The 19,467-nt window shown below is 41.8% G+C and overlaps 1 protein-coding gene across 8 annotated transcripts in view; it reads right to left on the reverse strand.

Moving 5' to 3' along the window:
• The window catches only part of ARHGAP27 (Rho GTPase activating protein 27), a 565,511-nt gene that overhangs the window by 30,054 nt on the left and 515,990 nt on the right, over positions 1-19,467 (reverse strand). For 7 of the 8 annotated variants that reach the window (XM_069238073.1, XM_069238077.1, XM_069238076.1 and 4 more), the window contains 5 exons: positions 18,934-19,038; positions 17,616-17,714; positions 5,778-5,880; positions 2,923-3,051; positions 1,825-1,923 (listed from right to left, as the gene is read on the reverse strand). In XM_069238073.1, the coding sequence (XP_069094174.1) occupies positions 1,825-1,923; positions 2,923-3,051; positions 5,778-5,880; positions 17,616-17,714; positions 18,934-19,038 (535 nt within the window). The remainder of the gene's footprint in view (positions 1-1,824; positions 1,924-2,922; positions 3,052-5,777; positions 5,881-17,615; positions 17,715-18,933; positions 19,039-19,467) is intronic. The other variant, XM_069238072.1, reaches the window with a different exon arrangement.

Raw genomic sequence — 19,467 nt, forward strand, 5'->3', positions numbered from 1 at the left:
TGGATTACACTAAATGAGGCACACAAAATGTTTTATTGTACAAGTGGATTTCTATGGCATTCCGTGCTATTGACAAGTAGATTTGTAATATTTGCGACACCTCTGAAAGAGGGCAAGCAATTTCCAGTTACCAAGATTTGAGCTCCTAATTTTAAAATATTGTTACTATCTATTTTACATTTTCCTAGTGAATTTAAGGTAAATGAAGGCTTGTCTGTCTGTCTGCCACAAGAAACAATAGGCAGTGCAAATTAATTAGCAAATATGTTTTGTGATTAGGGATTATTGCTCATTGTGTAGGGGTGCCTTACATTTTTTCAAAAGGAGAGAACACACATGTGATAGTTTTCTTTCAACAGATGTGGGACAATACAATTAATACTGTGTTCACTTTTTCAAGAAAAGAAAGTGGAAAGTCTTAAAATCTCACGAATGAGTGATAAATAATATGTAAAGGCTGCTCTGCTCAACCATCATTTAGCCATCGTTCTTACCACAAACTGAAAAGAATCCTATTGAAATGAAGTACATGGTGTGTGGTCATGGATAGGACCTGAGAGGACATGCTCTGGCAGAGATTCTGCATGACCCACCCTTACCAGCCTGCATTTCGAAGCCATCTAGCATTCCAAAAGTCCTAATGTTGAGCATGGTGGAATAGTGCAGTGCGGTCATGATAGCTGGTGGAAACGTTGGTCAGTCACTCCTTGATGTAGGGAAGTGGCATTGAGGAAGAAGCCCCACCTGTGTCGTCACACATGCGTGGTCAAGATGGCATGCGTACAGAGTGGAAGGGTCTGCTGAATAAGAATAGTGATGCATAGTGGTGAGGGAGTTCCCACTTTGTTCTTAAAGCCTAGGAGGAACTCAGGGACAGTGGTGAAACAGTGCAGCGCTCCACACGCAGAGGAATGAGGCAGGTATGTGAGGGAAAAGCCCGGTATTATATACGTGAATGGGGTCCTCAATGCTGAAGCCCCGACCAAGACATAAAGGTGGGTGTCAATAGAAGTGATCTTCTCCTGACCCCATGAAGCAAAAGATTCAACCAACCCTTTCCAGAGGGAAGGCCAATGGCTCCCACCACCCCAAGGTACAGAAGAGGTGCCCACTTGCTGAGATCAATACAGCCTGACCAAGCAGGGAGCCATATCTGATTCCGATTCCCTTATTTTGCCACCTGATGCCATTTTTGAGGTACTGCAGAGAGTAATAAATATGTCTGTGCGCACTATAAATGTAACAGGTAAGACCATGTGCCTGTTTATCTGACATGAATAGCCCTCCCTGGTTTCTCAATTTAATACAGAATCGCACAACTACGTAGTTTTCTTATATTGGTCTCTGAGAGAGACAAACTGTAGCCACACATGGATCAGGTAACAGAGGGCAGAGCCCTTTGGGACCTAGCATGAAAATCTAAGCCGAATAGATCAACAGGCACCTATATTCGTACCCCTGAGAATACCATGCTTACAGTCACGAACGCGTTAATAAAATACTTAAGCTTATCTTAATCTGCTTCATCACGTACCCATATCCTTTTGAATCCTGCCTTCGCCTTGGCCCTGACATCTAGACCCATCAGCAAATGGAAGCACAAGAACACCTCACAATATCATACATAACCCACAGAGCAAGATATTGTCTTTTGAGACATGCAAACATATCTTCAGTCTTGAATAGGCAGAACAATTCCACTGTGGTCAAGTAATGTATTGGGTGATGCACCCTACTGTTGAGGAGGTGGTCACCCACGACCTGACCCCATTGAAAATTAAATCAGCAAGTTTGAATGTAATAGTGGGGAATCTGAAAGTATACCTCTGTTTTCCACTGTCTTGATGCACTCCTTTACAAATGTCGGCACAGAGGTCTTCTCTCTTTCACAAAGTACATGTAAATGGCAGCCAAATACTTGATCTGAAATAATACAAAAACAATTTCCATCGACTCTGAATTGTGAATTACATTTTTACCTGTTAATGAATTATTTCTACAATGTGACTGATATGAACCTGAGATTAAATATGTATTTAGTTTATAATTTTAATCTGGCCCATTATCAAGTATTCAACAGTAGCCTGGAGACCCTTCATAATTTAGATTTTCTGAACTACAATATCAACTATAGCTTCTTTGACAATGTAAAGGTCACTCATTTGTATTACAAAATTGCACCACTGTGGTTAGCATCTCAGTTGGTAATACAACATACCACACCCTCTATGGTATGAAAAATGTATGAGGTCATGTTGTCCTAGAAGAGGACCTTATTGTACTAGAACCCATTTTGTCTTGCCAAATAAATATCGATCAATTTCACATCCTAGGATACACATCTTAGTCTTTTCCCAAGAAAAACTCAGCACACCTTGAAAAAAGAGAGCAAGATGAACAATGGTTGCTAACATTCAGCATATGCTTATCTGGCCTTGGTTTAGCGACATTCAACATTGAGTAATTCTAAAGGCGTTTGAAAAGGAAGAGTCCAACATGATATTTCAAAAATCCCCTAAGGTTTGGATATGAAAGCTTTCTTATATTCGCTACCTCTCTGTCTTTTGTAATTAAAATGGAATCAAGTTCTCTCTCCTCCAGGCTCACAGTGACATCTCCAAAGAAGTCTAACATTGTTCTTTAGAGCCCAAACTGTCGGAGAGTCGTAGGTCCGTGTCAGCAGCTCGCCAACACTTGTTGCCAAAAGAGGTGTCGTAAATCATTGACGAAGGCACCAAAGGTAAAGCTTCAAGTTGGTTTTATTCAGCATCAAATAACAGCGAGCTGCTGGTCCCATACGCTGGGACTAACTGTCCAGCTCAACTGTGCTCCATGGAATCTTCACATGACATGCCAAGGCTTCACGAGTTCACGTCTCATGCAACATTGACAGAACAGCACATAAAGATCCAAACTTCTCACCTTTAATGTAGCCCTTGTCCCGCAACGATTGCAAGGTCGGTCTCCTCTGCAGCAATCTTTTCAGCTTATTTCGCACTTTGCGGGAATCAGTGCTGTCCATGGTCACATCATTACTTTTTTGCCCCACTCCTGAAAATTAAAGTAAACAGAAATTTTAAAAAACTGGTGGAGCTTGAAAGAAGCACTCGAGAAAAACAAGGATACAAGTAGTCCTTTTTGCATGAAAGAGAGGGTCTACTTTGTTGGCTACAGATAGATTTCAGGAGCTTTCTTACCCTACACAAAGGGTGAGAGGCTTTTCAGTGAATACATTACTATAATTAACTGCATGCATTAATTGTTGAAGTTTTACATACAAATCCAGTCTTCAGTAGATAAGACTATATTTCACGGTTAGTCCTAAAAAACAGAACATTAAAAATATTGAAAGTATCTATGTATATGTATATTGGATTTCCATGGTGAACCCAGCAAAAAACGCAGTGGAGCCCTGTACATGGTTAAAGACAACGCTAAAGTAAACAAAGAATAAGAGGGGAAGCTGGGCTGTGGGTGGTTAAAGCACTGTGATGTAGCTTGAAAGAGCGAGTCTGCAACTCCTTCTTAAATTGGAGTAGCACCGGCGAGATCCTGGTTGATATGGGATATTGTACCAGATTCTAAGTGCATAAGTGAAAAAGGCCTGCTGCTTTGTTTTTCTTTTTTTACACTTCTTAGTCTGCAGTCTCAGGATGTCCTTCCTGGGGGTGCACCAAGAACAACCAGAGATTGTGAGTTTCATTGAGAGAAAAGCTGGTCATCATGACTTTGTAAACGATGCAGCTTTTCTCCGTAGATGAGGACTGACAGGAGGAGACAATGGAGTTTCATTAGGATTGATTGGAGTTACGTCGTTGTATTTTTTCAGGCCCTGCAGCGTGTAGGATTCTCCTATGGGTTACCAGTGTGGAATTAGGAAGCAATGGATTAGGACATTACGTAACAGTAAGAGCACTTTAACAGACATTCTGAAGCCACTTTCTGGACGAAGCGGTGTGTCTCATTAGAAGAGAGAACTTCTACCACACCATATTTGTTTTTTGGGCAATGGGTTCCTTGAGGGTAGGTTAGAGTCCAGGGTGAATCCAAGTGATATGGCATTTGATGAAAGTTGTGATTTGAAGTTTTGAAGTTATCAGGGTTCATGTCACTCTGATAGGTTTGTAGTGCATCTTGATTGTTGCTTTTGGCAAATAGCCGGAATTCTGTCTTGGTTGTGTTGAGCTTCAGGGAGGCCCTGGACATCCAGGTATGAATGATGAGCAACCGCGGTCCAACTCAAGGACAAGTTAACAACAAGAGAAAATGCTTTAAGAAGTGATTCCAAGAACTGAATGAAAATGTGCATCTTTTGTTTGAATAAACATCGTTGCATAGATTACCTTGTTTTCCAAGGTTTGTAATGTTTTTGTTTTGACTGGATTAACTCTTTGCTCATCTCCAGGTTCTGTTGCTTTCTGCATGCCATCTTCCCTCTGCCCAGGATGTGGTGTTACAGGCAGAGCTGTAGACTTTGGAACTGGGGAACCTGTTTCGAGACTCAGCATCTGCTGAACATTGGGCGAGTCTGGGCAAATCACTTAATCTCCCTGCACCTACAAACAATGCATGTGACCTTCTGTAATGTAATTAGTGCTCCTTTAGAGCGTTCCATTATTCCCTTATGAAATCACTTTCAAATATGTGAATTCCGAATATCAGTTGTACAAAAACATATTGTGCTAGATTTAATAGACCACAATGCTGCTGTATGTTTGGCCATATATAGGGTTTACATGATAACTTTCTTGCCACTCAGTTCAACAACGGTTTATTCAGCAGCACTGTACTTTTCATTGGCATGATTCAAACCACCTGCATTCCTCTAAATTTTCTAATACTGTGTGTATAAACCAACCCACAAACACACACATCCCAATTTAAGAGTAGAATCAGTCTTTTCCTGCTCTTCCAGGTTCAGTTGAATACTCCATCTTTGCTTGCTGTGTTAACCTGACCACTAACACATACTACATTAAGACCCCGCTTCTAGCCCAGTTTCTTATTTCCACAACCAACAGAACAAAAAAAAAAGTGATACGACACGACCATCACTGGCCACTCCATATCACTTTTTTTTTCTTTCAACCGACTGGTTAATCAATGATCACCTGTCCCTCCCCCGCCAACAGATTGGCATAGCCAATAACTCACCCAAAGACGAGACCTATTGGCTTTCCCAGAAATCAAAGAAATAGTTTGCCTCACAAGTGGCTCATTTGTGGTATGCTCTGGAGACATTTTGAGAGAACTGGACTACAAGCTACGAAACTGGCTAATACTAAAAAAAAAGATGCTGACCCTGTGCTACATCAAATAATATTAGATAAAGAATATTTAGCTTGAATTCCTTTTTGTAAATGCCAGTCAACAATATGTGTCAGGCATGCTATGTGATTCAGAGGGAGATTAGTGTGTCAGACATGTTATTGACTCTTCGCCAGCACAACAAACTCTTTGATACTACAACATACTAATTCCTGTTCAGTTTAATGCTCACATCGACAACATATTTTTTAAAGAAATGTTTGTAGAGGTGCTACTTTTAAGGCAGTCTAGAAGTAGGCGTCAATAAATGTGCTCAGTTGTTTACATTTCCAACACCTGAATAAGCCTTTACACAAAAGGTCGAGTGCTGTACAGTGTGGATGCTCTGGTGTATGATGGATTTTGCCATGCATTATGATATAATAATACATGATGGATATAACACATTGATACCACTGGCGTGGCCAGCAAGCAGTTATACGCAATGAGGCGGCTGAAGCGTCTTGTACCTGGTGCTTTCTTTTCCTTTTCCTCTTTGTTAGTTCCTTCTATTCTCTCACTGGGACTAGGCTCCTGGGGATGGTCATTGTGTTCTGTTGTAGTGTCTACGGACTAAAAACATAATGGAAATTACATAACAAACAATATGGACAATGTAAACACTTAACAAGAGGAAACGAACACTGCATCTTTAGAGGGACAGATCAGTCATGGCGGATCAGGGTAAAGAATCGTGCGCTCAGAAGTTCTAGTTTGCATTCTGAAACTAATCACAGTTCCCAGGTACACATACCCTGAGGGAAGTTCTCAATTCACTTCAGAAATAATCGCTCAATATAAATGAAATGAGGACAAATCAATACCACCTCCGTGGTTATTAAGCAATAAGGCATGTTAAGCTGCTATCACCTGGATGAAGAGATGGTAACACCAGAACGGTAAAAATTATATTTGTGAGGACTGCTACTGGCTACCTCCAGCTTCAAGCCCATAGAGTATATGCAGCAGTCTTGTCCTTGGGATCATCTACAAAATGGCTTCAGAGAAGAAGGAAGCGAGGGAATACATAGTTTGCCAACATGGTTGCTAAACGTTTCACATTACTTTTGGATCGTTCTGCTCACGGAAAGCACAAGCTGCAGATTTAAAAAGCAATAGACCTACGCCTAGAAAAGTCATAATTTTTGCATGCTTAATTATTTGTGTACCTTATTTGTAAATTGCCTACCTACTGTGTTACTGACTTCTAAATGGATATGAAGCACTGGCTATTTTTAGAGAGGGTTAGACAGATTTATTTTGGATCAATTAATTACTTTAACATTAACGTCTCAACAATGATATCGCAATAAACAACATCAGGATCCTATGTTCTCTTGATTTTGACATTAAAAGCAGAATACAATTTTTTTTGTCCTATATTAATTTAGTTTTCTAATGGACATGGAAGTTTCCCCTTCGCTGATATGAAGTTATGTTTATTTTTTTGATAAGTCTTCAGGGTGGGAGGCTCTGTGACTCCCTTTTGCTATTTTTGTTTTAGGTCTGGTCTAGTAACAGCTTTAGTTGTTTCAAGTCTCATATTTTCCAAAATATTAATAACAAACATACATGCAGATATACATATATACAGTGTTTTTCAGTCAGCCCTCTTCGTCCACTGATCGATTCAAGTGTTGCTCACATTTTGCATCTGCCTAGCACAGCATACAGCATGGGGCAGCGGGACAGCGCTCTTCGTCCATAGGCCGCTTTGCACACAGTGATGGTATTTTTCATGTACACAGCTGCTGAAAAGGAGTGCACTTCAGGGGCAGGGTTGGCATGCCCGAGCTGCTGGGCCTCTTATTTTTTGACGTCTTACGTTTTGTTTTTAGTTTTACATGTTAAATGTAAAATGCTTCACACCTTTTTTTGGTACTGAGCATTTCTGCACATTTATGGTACTTTCATCCTGCCAGAGTGAAACCAACAGTTCCTGGCAAGATCGCAGTGGCTTATGTGTGTGCTGTCTCGCAATCTGCGTTGGTCCTGCTTGTTCCACTTTCACATTAAACAAATGAAAACGAAGGCCCTACTGCACACCTTTCCTTTGGTTATTTATTTTTGTTTCTCTTTCTTACGTCAAATCCTTGCCTGGGCAGACAACATTTCTTTCAAGCATCTTTAAATTTGCGCCTGCTCAACAATGTCCTTTCATGGTGCCCTCGGCAGGAACCTAGCAGGGGGAACAGTTAGAATTACAGGTTAATTACGGGAGACGTTTTTCACCGAGGGGGTCTGAGTGACAGCGAATAGACAACGAGAATGAAGCTTGAGTTGTCTATGTCACTCAGAATCTCGGGGGGTGGGGGGGAGAACATGTGCTGTAGTTTCCTTTTTCCCCATCTAAAATTGTATGTTATGTATGGCCCCCCAATGTCATCTGTCCTTGCTTCAAACTGCTATGCAGTGGCAGAGGGGTGATGAGGGCGGGCAGCCATATGTATCCCTGTCCCAAAGGAAAAAGAAAATACCTGCCATCCTTGACCAATTTCCACCACCTTCCCTACCCCTCCTACAGCTGTGCTCTCTGCATCCAGTCAAAGACGACAAGCAGAGCTGTGCTGACAGGAAGAAGGCCTAGAAGGACGATGACATCCCGACAATGAACATCCAGTTTCGTTATCAACTATTGCTACGTCATAGCAGTGGGTTATGAGACTCAATAACTGAAATAGAGGCTCTCTAAGAGAGCAGCACATACCATGACTCTCCCCCATCATCTGCCTGCATGCGTGTGCTCTCTGCTGCAGTCACTGGTACACCGTCCACTTACAGTACCAGGGAAACATTATGAAGGCGTCTGCTATTGGAAGCGAGTAGTCTGTGCAGCTGGCCTGCCCATGTGATTTCCTATTGCTTTTTATTCGTATGAAACGTATAGCTGATTAACATGCACCTTTATAATAATAATTTAAATGGCGGTTTTAAGTATACATTTCTTGTTTGCATGTGAAACTACTTCATGTCCACAGAATCCACCGCCTTTGTGTCTGGGTTGGATGAAACGGCTGTCGCTTGTGTACTGCTGGCAAGAAGGGAACGTGCTGCATTGAACTCCATGTTTCTTTATGTTGCCTGTCGACCCCTATTGGCCCTCCATGGGCTCCCTAATAGTTTTAATGGCATCCATAGTGAAGGCACTAGAGCAGGGTTCTGCAAAGTCGGTCCTGGAGAGCCGGGTCCATGCCAGGTTTTAGCATATCCACATTTAGAAAAAAGATGTTTCAGAAATCTCCATTTTTCTAAATGTGGCTATGCTAAAAATCTGACCTTTTACCTTTTTTGCCTCTAGAAATTTTTTTTTTTCTTTAGACTGATCAGGGCCAGCATATTCCGAAACAAAGTTTTGCAAAAACCATGACAAAACAAAAATTGCAATTAGGCTGGCAGCCAACACTAGACCTATTGGCTTTGCCAATGCTTGTTCTGTTACTGGTGTCAAAATAGACTGACTCACTGGGGAGAATATCATCCAGAGTCTTAAGGTATGTACAGATAAATGTGTATGCAAACTCTCAGTCAGAGGTGCAGCTATCAATGTGTAGGAGGTGCAGAGGCACGGGACCCAGAAGCATGAGGGGCTCACCGAATTTCGGTTATTTCTATATATTTAATGACCCAACCAGCAGTCCAGGGGTGCATTTTCCTTGCTTGCACAAAGTCCCATGGTGCCCTTTACGCCACTCTTCTAGGATTTTTCTCACATAATTTCTGCAGCACTTGTCATGTGCCAAGAATCAAAAACACCCTTTCCTAAAGAACATTTTTAAATTTGGCTAGCTAATCACACAACTTAATGACGAATTGTTGTTTGCTGCCCTACTGTTCATATTCAGTCTGTTCTTTTGTTTACAGTGGTGTAGAGGAACACTTTTTGTTTCTTTTCCATGTGGCAAGAACTTAAGTGAAGTTAGTGCCGTTTTAAAGTCAAAGCCTCTTATTATCCGGGTCTCCACCTGATTTAGAGGCCCTTGTGCAAATAACTCTTGGTAACAAACAATAACGTTCTACATGTATTAAGACTGCGGTGCAACAATAATAATTAGATATAATTTGTGTTATACAGGCATGTTATGATATTGTCATGCAGAATTACTATGTTTGTTGTTGGACTCATTCTGCTAATAGAACTTGAGTTGTGAATCCTTTCATTGCGTTAATATGGTCAGAATATGATGATCTCCGATTGTTTCTCCTTGCTTGTAACAGCAGGAACACAGAGAAACTATCTTTAGGTCTCACAGCACCCTCTGATATCCCTTCCTAATGTTCTTCCTTGGGCAAACTAAATTCCTATTTTACTTGATTGCAAAAAAAAAAAAAGAAACTGACATTTTCAAGTCCAGTTGGTCTCAGTATTTAGGTCTGGCTTGATGCAACTGTCTCACTAGCTTCATGTAATTAAAAAAAAAAATAGTAAAAATATATATATCCATATAGCCCATTTCATGCATTGGTTTGTTCATCTGTGATTCCAATTTTGCTCCCACCCACCACAACATCCTGCATTGGCGCTATGGGTCAGTGCACACCACCACTGGCTGCTTTGCACTGTGAGTAACTTCATTTATCCTGGGATTTTGCCCTCCGAAGAAGAAGTGCCAGGGCTGGCCGGCCCATACTTTGGCAATGCTTTTCTATTAGAATCTTTTTGGTATTTAAAGAAGAATCATATTTTCCTGTGGCATGCATTAAAATGTATAATGGTTTCTACACTATTTCTAAGTACAGCTGTCTATTCGGAAGCAACTGCACTGTACTCATAAAACTATATGAAATGTTTTTGTTTTTTAAATAAAAATTTTATTGAAAGCCCAGGTTTTAAAAGCAGCATGTTTTTAATGTTTTTTTTTCTTTGCATAAAAAATTACCATTGAACCAGCTTGCCAAGGCTAGGACTATTAGCTTTGCCAATGACTGTTTATTTAATTAGGGAGGACTCCCATACTGCATGTTTTTTTTTTTTTTTTTACCTAAGAGACCATTTTACTCTAATATCTCTCTCTAACTAAATATATATATATATATATATATATATATATATATATATATATATATATATATGGAAAATGTCACTTACCCAGTGTACATCTGTTCGTGGCATGTGTAGCAGCAGATACACATGCTGTGCACATCCCGCCATCTGGTGTTGGGCTCGGAGTGTTACAAGTTGTTTTTCTTCGAAGAAGTCTTTTCGAGTCACGAGATCGAGGGACTATATATCTATATACATACATACACACTTTCAAATAATACAGTACCACTATATACCCTATCTTGGGCCTTTTTTGGGACAAACTCCATGCAATGGATATATATTTATTTATCCCAGTTTTTTAAAAATTTCAGATGTTTACTCTTGCTTCTGAAATGTTCATGTTATCCCAGGAGTTACAAATTGGGTCTCTACTTGGCAGAGATTTGCACTCTGTCCAGTTAGGGACCACAATCCTAGGCAGGTCAAGTAAGATACGCACTAAAAGTTTCCCTGTGCTCAACCTCTCGTAGCTTGGCACAGAGCAGTCAGGTTAAACTAAAGAGGCAATGTGTAAAGTATTTGTGCACACATGCAGTAACACAGTGAACACACCACAAAAAGGACTCCACACCAGTTTAGAAAAATAGCCAAAATGTATCTGAGTCAAACAAGACCAACATGACAAACATCCAACATACACAAGTCAAATTATGTATTTTCAAAGATTCATTAAAAATGTAGTGATCAGAAGACAACAGAACTATCTGGTCGCGCAGGACTAGGGCAAATTCAAAAGGGCAGTCGACCGCGATGGAGCATGGGCTGGGTACAGAAGTCACGCACACCCACTGACAGTACCTTTGCTGAGTCCATGCTCGATGACTGAGTTGATCCAGAGGAAGGGACACATCACACTTGCAACCGATGCATTGTTTCCTGATTGAGCAATGTCACAGATGTGTCAATGTCAAGAAGCGCTGAGTACTGGTACCGATGCGCCGGTGATCCAAGCCAAGGTTGCGCTGTAAGGTCAGCTCATTGCATCCCGCACTCAGCAAGTGGTGTCTGCAGCTGCGGCTTGGGTGTAGGCAGCAGCTAAGCGGCATTTCTGCAGCAGAATGAGTCGGTTCCAAGTGATGCACCAGTGTTGCTGCGTCAGTTCTTGTGTTGCAGCACCGAACACACCTCCAAGGGTCTAGGACTGGATGTGGCACCACTTGGCAGAGCAGGACTCACAGCAGAGGAGCCCAAATGCTGGTAGCAAGATGCAGGTGAAGTCTTTGATGCTCACGAGACTTCAGAAACAGGAGGCAATCTCAGTCAGGCCCTTGGAGCTGGAGAAACTTTAGATTGCAGGATGTAAAGACTTAGATCGAGTCCTCCCACTCCCAGACAAGAAGCAGCAGGCCAACACAGAGGAGTAAACAGCAAAATGGCAGTCCTTCCTGACAATACAGTGGTCCTTCTTCCGGGTAGAATATCTTCAGTCCAGAAGTGTTCCTAGTATATAGTGTCAGAGGCCCAGTACTTATACCAAAATGTGCCTTTGATGTGGGGGAGACTTCAAAGAGTGGTCTGAAGTGCCACAGTTTCCTTTCAGCCCATTCCTGTCTGCCAGGAGGTCTGTGGGCGGGGGGGGGGGGTTCTCAGTCCCTTGTGTGGGGTCAAGTCACTACAGTGCAGTGGCAGGCCTGAGGCATGTTTGAAGGGCTACAGTAGTGGGTGGCACAACTAGTGCTGCAGGCTTACTAGCAGCATTGAAGGGTATCCCACAGCCAGGAGTAACTTTGAACACTGGGGTCTTACAGGTATCACCCTGCTTTATGGAAACCAAATAACTTTCTTTGTTAGACCCTCACCTACTCCATTAGTGGCATGTTTCATCATTTGGTCTCATTCTGGTCCCTAAAAACCTGGATGGGATTGATCATATTCCAGAGAGCACTTTAGATATTGTTCCACTCAGGGTCTTGGAAAAATAATAAAAATACCTTGAAGAACCAAGTAATTAGTGGTTTATCAGGTTGGTTAAAAAAAGCAATGTGGGAGTAAGATGGGGGTATAATGCTCCTATTACTTTACTAGTCAGTCAACATGTTTCAGCTCTTAGTCTGATGACCTCTTGGGACAGGGGCTTTCGTCAGGACAAAATAGAGTGCCCTAGGATCTCAGGTATAGCCTATCAATTTCAAAGGGACACACAATATGTAATACAAATTCATACATATAGGGTTTACTTGAGCAGTTGTGGAAGAAAGTTTATCTTGGGAATCATATAATGCAATATGATGGGGGCGTGCCGGGGGCACTATGTGCTCCAGTAATCACACAATCGTCAAGGGTGCCAGGTCATCCAGAGACCTAAGTTAGCCCTGTTCACCTACCGGGATGTAACTCCCATGGCGAGGTGGTTATAGTTTTTACTCTTTCAAAAAAGAAAATCTTGCTTTGGTATTTATTTAAATACATTTCTTCCTACGCTCTAAACCAAGACTCTCCAACCTTTCCCGTAACAAGAGCTACTTCTGTTTAAAGAAAATTATCACAAGCCTCTAATATTTTTTGCCTTGTAAAAGTGACCACATCAGACTAGATTATTTTAGCGTCCACACTATTCAAGAGTACTGGCAGTATTGGCAGGAGTCTCTGTCAATTTTAAATCCTTTTACATAGGTATTACATAACTACCGTAGCTGCTATGCTCGTGCTAACAAGGTAATAATATCAGTGATAAGTCTTTCCAATGCCATATGATTTATTACCTGGTATTAAAACATCATCTTGTGCATTCTAAAAATATACAAATTTTCATTTTGAGTAAAAGCTTTTTTAATTTTGGTATGAATACATTAGTTCATCTGACAAAAGCTTCTAATTTAGTATTCTAGGGTATACACAGGAGAGCTACTTATAGTTTGCTGGACAGCTTTCAGTAGCTCACGAGCTACTCGTTGGAGAAGCCTGCTCTATTCAAACTGTAAAGTGTCATGTAATGCAAGACTTCCTCTGCCAACTACTTCTCACTTGTTTATACCTTCTGCCAACCAGATGCACATGGCTGGTCTCACTGCCTGCAACCCAGTGGAAGCTACTTACACTCTAGTGGGTTTCCACCTCTAAGACTTTCTGTCTAATTGCAAGTGATGATTGCACTGCTCAAAGCACAGTGGTGCTAGCCTACAATTAAGAATGCTAGCTAAATCACTTATTCCATAGCTGTCTATCCACTCACTTGTATTATCATTAGCCATCCTGCCTCCTCAAACACCTCCCTTAATTTCTTTAGGGTCCTGACATAGCCAAACGTTCCATGCAGTGCTGACAAAAAAGCTAAAATGAATACAAATATATTTCCTACGAAGTAAACACAGAAAAACTTGTGAAAATCACCAGCTTGCCTCATATCTTGCACTGGTGCAAAACTAGATATGTAGCAAATCAGGTGTTCTCCACTACAGAACAAGGTGCAAAATGTGTTGCCTCCATTTTTTTTGCACAGCTGACTATGCATTCTGAAACCACTTGGTACACATATAGAGACTTACTAGGCATGCATCCTGTCCCAACCACTGTTAAACCACAATTTAGGGTGCCAGCCCCCGCCTGAGGATTTGGAAGTAACTAGTGTGAAGACCTGGTCTAGCAAGGGTGACTTCTTTGAGCATGTGAAACCTACATGTCTGCAGAACAAGAGGAAGTCCAAGCGAGGATGATGAAATCCCTTGCACAGTTCAAGGCGATGAGTAGCTTTTAGAAACGTCCTAGCTGAACACACTGCTCTAATTGTTACGACAAAGAGGCAAGCTGACAGCAAAGACCCTAAATTACCAAGTTCCAAAAAAGTAAACTTCTCAGTACATCAGCCACTCCCACTGTGCCTGCTTGACAGTCTGTATTTTCCATGTCTTATAACAGAGGAAGTTCAAAACTAGCTAATTGGGACTATTTGTGGCAGACCCGGTAACATCTCCCTGGCTCAATGCATTTATTTGTGGTTTTAATGAGCACTAATCAGACTAGCAAGGCCTCACATCATTGTACTTATAAGATGTTGCACCAATTAAAACATAAACCATATTCTGAACTAAGAATAGGCACATGCAAAGCTGTTATAAAAGAAAGTACACATTAAATATAGCGAGTTTAGGAGAGTGGGATCCGAGGTTTAATGAGTCTGAGAGAAGGTTCATATAGAGGTGCAAACATTGTAAAGTAGAATGCAATAATAGTGCATTCAGGAAGAGTTTAAATAAGGCAAGTAGAGTTAATCCAAATCTACCTATAAATAGGTGTATTCATAGCATAAGGTCCAAGGGCAGTGGAAATTGAAGCAGGACTTGCGGCAGAGAGAGGGAGATGTCTGGCACAGAGTACCAAGAGAAACCTAACATTAGGTATGTGCTAGACCTGACAGCCTTAGGGTGGTCAGCCTGAACTTTTTGCCTGCCTCCCTCCACTTTTTAGGTACTGTTTTTTTCAGTTTTTTAGACTCTGCGCACTCATGGCCATTACCAGTTCCGGGTGATGCCCTTTGGGTTGAAACGTGCCCCCGCTACCTTCCAATGGTTGGTTAACAGGGTCCTAGCTGGCAAGGATGCCTACTGCGCAGCCTACCTAGATGACATAGCTATCTATAGTTCCAGCTGGAGGTGGTGCTTCAAGCTCTGTAACAGCAAAAACATCAGATGATGGACGGAATGCAGAACAAATCAAACATTCACCCAAAGTCACAGATCTGGGTTTAATCCATCCGTTTTTTTGCCTGCCATGCCTTTCCAGTATAGACCCAGCCATATGCAAATCAGTCTTGACCCTGTCCCCCATGGGAAGAGTCCAGCCCGAACTGCCAGGCCAGATTTTCCCAAGACCAGAAACAATCATCCTGGGACCAGTTTCAGGGTATCACCCTTCATCAGCCAGACTAGCCTGAATCTGGTGGCATAGCAAGCACGGGACCCACGTCTGGGCATACCCTTCCCACTTGGGGTGCATATGCTCTCCCCCTTTAAAAATGGTAACACTGGATCATACCCAACTGGATTATTTAATTTACTTATAAGTCCCTAGTAAAGCACACTTGGTGTGCCCAGGGCCAGTACATTAAATGCTACTAGTGGGCCTGCAGCACTGATCGTGCCACCCACTTAAGTATCTCCTTAACCTTGCCTCAGGCCTGCCATTGCAAGGCCTGTGTGTGCAGTTTCACTGCCAATTCCACTTGGCATTTAAAAGTACTTGCCAAGCCTAAAACTCCCCTTTTTCTACATAACTCCTACATTTGTTTTTACACTGCTTTGAGGCCTGCTCCCTTCATAGGCTAACATTGGGGCTGCCCTCATCCATTATTTGAGTGGTTGTTGCTGATCTGAAAGGAGTAGGAAGTTCATATTTATTATGACCAGAATGGTGATACAAAATCCTGCTGACTGGTGAAGTTGGATTTATTATTACTATTTTAGAAATGCCACTTTTAGAAAGTGAGCATTTCTTTGCACTTAAATCCTTCTGTGCCTTACAATGCACGTCTGGCTGGGGTTAGTTGACAGCTTCCTTGTGCATTCACTCAGACACACCCCAAACACAGGATGCTCAGCCTCACTTGCATACATCTGCATTTTGAATGGGTCTTCCTGGGTTGGGAGAGTGGAGGGCCTGACACTTACATGTCAAAGGACAGTAGCCTGCCCTCACACAAAGGATTGCACATCACCTACTGGGACTCTGACAGACAGGATTGAACTGAAAGGGGACCTTGTGCACTTCTAAGCCACTCTTTGAAGTCTCCCCCACTTCAAAGGCACATTTGGGTATTTAAACACGGCCTCTGCCCCTACCAACTCAGAAACTTCCTGGAGAAGAGAACCTGAACCAGAACTTGGATCCTGCCAAGACCTGCCAGGCTGCTCAAAGGACTCACCTCTCTGCTTTCTGCGAAGGACTGCTGCCTTGCTGCTCTCTGGGTGTGGTGAAGAAGTGCTCTCCAAGGGCTTGGATAGAGCTTGGACCAAAAAGACTTCATCTCTACAAAAAAGACTCCTTGTGCGGCAAAATTCGACGCACAGCCTGCCAGAAACGACGCACAGCCTGCACTGCGGTGAAAATTTCACTGCACGCCGAACCGGAACGACACAGCCTGACTTTGCATCGAGAAGATCGATGCAGCGCCAGCGTAGCGACCGTAAATTCAACACATGGCCCACTGGATCGATGTAGCCCGACTTCCAGAGGGGAATTGACGCAGTGCCTGCTGTGCAGTAGAAAATTCAACGCAACGCCCACCGAATCGACACAGCTCCTGTGACTTCATCCTGCCAGCGCAGGAAATCAACACATCGTCCCCGGGGCATTCGAAACCCCCGCAAGCCGAAGAGGATGCAAGACCGAGCCCGGAAATCTACGCACAGCCGTCCCTGCGTGAAAACTAAATGACGCATCACTGTGTGCTGCCCAAGAATTCTACGCACACCCCTTTGTATCCATGCATTGCCTCTTCTGCGGTTCTTTGCGGAGATTTTGCACGTGAACCAGGTACTTTGTGCTTGAAAGAGACTTTGTTTGCTTTTAAAAGACTTAAGACACTTTATATCTCTTTTACAGTAATATCTCAACATATACTTATTGCATTTTAATCGTTTTGACCTGCATTTATCCAGATAAATATTATATATTTTTCTTAACACTGTGTGGTGTATTTTTGTGGTGCTATATGGTGTTATTGTATGATTTACTGCACAAATACTTTACACATTGCCTTATAAGTTGAGCCTGACTGCTCAGTGCCAAGCTACCAGAGGGTGGACCCAGGATAGTTTGGATTGTGTGTGACTTACCCTGACTAGAGTGAGGAGGGTCCTTGCTTGGACACGGGGGTAACCTGACTGCTAACCAAAGACCCCATTTCTAACAGTGTGGTAAGTTTCTCTATATCATTTGCACCTGCTGTTTGAAATAGCAAAGGAATCTAAGTAGGCCTAATATGTACAGCTATCATGTTGTGCACGTTCTCCTTGTTTCAAATCCAATACCTGACCAGGTCACACAATTATAACACATACTTAAGCTGACTAAATCCAATAATATCTGTGCTATCCAGTCATAAATCTACATACTTTAAATGTTCTCACATTGGAGCAGCTGATGCAGATTAGCTGACCCCTAAAAATGTGTACTCAACCATATATATTAATTAATTTGCAGATTTTAATGTTATATTAGCAAAGATACTGATGAAAGATATCGATGCATGGAATTTGAAAACACATGCAATAAGAAGGTTTTCCCTATGAGCCCTCCATACTTGGGTGTAGAGGTTGTTATTACTTACCATCATTTGGATGCTGTCCAGTATACTGTTATACCACCCTGTGGCTATGGAATCTGTGTCATGCTGGACAAGATATTCTGAACCTCCCCGTGTTTTCAGCTGTACAGGGAAACATACACACATTAATATGAACTCTTGCATAATTACTGAGAATTAAGCTATTTAAAAAAATCCTAAAATTACACTGATTTTTAGAGTGCAAATGTACGTCATTTATGATCTACAAATTGAAAATGGCTTATTTGCAGTTATTCAAATATTATTAATGTTTATACAAATGTTGTGCTTCGGACAACTAAAGTGATTCTTCATCATAACACATTAAAAGCATGACCAAAAACACCAAAAACAAAGTGAAATTGCAGGACCGTGGATGTCACTCACTTCACTCTCGAAATGCTATGCCTGTTTAACCCAAGCAACCAGGACTTTAGATGTCTGGTTTAGGGTAAGCATAGCCACCTGGTCCTCTCCCTTATGTTCTCATTCTTCACCTGCTCATGTGTGGATTCACAACCTTGTGAACCCTACCCAATGAGGCAAAATGGGTGTAAATATACAACAATGTATACAGTCTACCTCTGAGCACAAAATAGAGTCAAATAATGACATAATTTAACTTTACAATATTGCTTCAATTCACCTAAGTGTTTCATAGAACACCAAACATATTAACAAGCAGTCTCCTCAGTTTGTCTTGTAAAGCCAAAACCTCTGTACAGTAGATTAAACAAAGTTAGGTAGAATGTCTGGTGTAAGTGGATGACAAGCATTTACTGGGAAGTAGTAACGATAGTGCAGCAGGTCTCAGAGCTGGTATTTGTATGGTTGTAGTACCGGATTATCATGATAAGCATCAAGCCTTTTGCCAGTCAGTGAAGCTGTAGGGAGCGGGCTGCCGCAACTGGAGGGGGAATAAAGTGAAGCAGGAAGTAAGCCCCTGCTGTGTCTCTTTTGAGGTTTGTCCTAACAGGACTGTTTGTAGCTGCTCCTAGGTCTCAGTGCTCAATCTGTCTTCTAAAGCCAAGTGCAAGATCGCCCTCAGGTCTCTAGGAGCTAAAATAACAGATGCTTTATGGGTGTGAATGATAACAAACAAGCGAAAATCATGGTTGAAATCTTCCTACAGCAAAATTAAAAAAAATTACTTTGGAGTCAACTCAACAGTGACCCCAATGTCGTCAGGTAGGAAACAGCAAAATGTGTATCATGTATCCTACTATGCAGGGTGCTAAAGAAATACAGATGTTCAGCCTAAGCCGTGCAGAGGCTGTTAGTGAAGGGAGAACAGATGTGACCACGGTCACTAAAAGCTTACCTCTAGAACATTCTTCTTGCTCGACTTTTCCCTCGGCGCCCAGCATACTGACGCCCCTCTAAGTTCCACTGTGTATTCAGGCGTACTGAAACTGGAAGACTGCTTCTACGGGAAAAGGAAGAGTGTCATTTCTTTTGCAAGGAACCCAAACTCAGATTGCCTTCTGTTTTGGTACAGCTTTCATGGTTGTGGGTTTGTCCACTATACGCTGTATCGTGTACGCTGTCCTTGAAAGATTGCAATTCAAGGATACCATTCGGTTATTATTAAAACAAGTAAACTTGGTCAATACCAAGGATTATTCCAAGACTGGTGAAAGTCAGTCCTGACAAAAACTATGGCAATTAATAGCCAGCATTGGGCAACCACTCGGACCAGGTATCAAATCCCAGATCAAGATTAATAAAACTTCGGACAATTCCAAGAAAACTAGAAAATAACATTTGATTTCCTTGCATAAATAAATGACAAAATGGACATACACAATGTAACCATTCACATTACCTGCTCAGAACAGCAAGGAAAATGAATGCA

Source organism: Pleurodeles waltl, chromosome 6 (genome assembly GCF_031143425.1).
Source record: "Pleurodeles waltl isolate 20211129_DDA chromosome 6, aPleWal1.hap1.20221129, whole genome shotgun sequence".
In the NCBI taxonomy this organism is placed as follows: Eukaryota; Metazoa; Chordata; class Amphibia; order Caudata; family Salamandridae; genus Pleurodeles; species Pleurodeles waltl.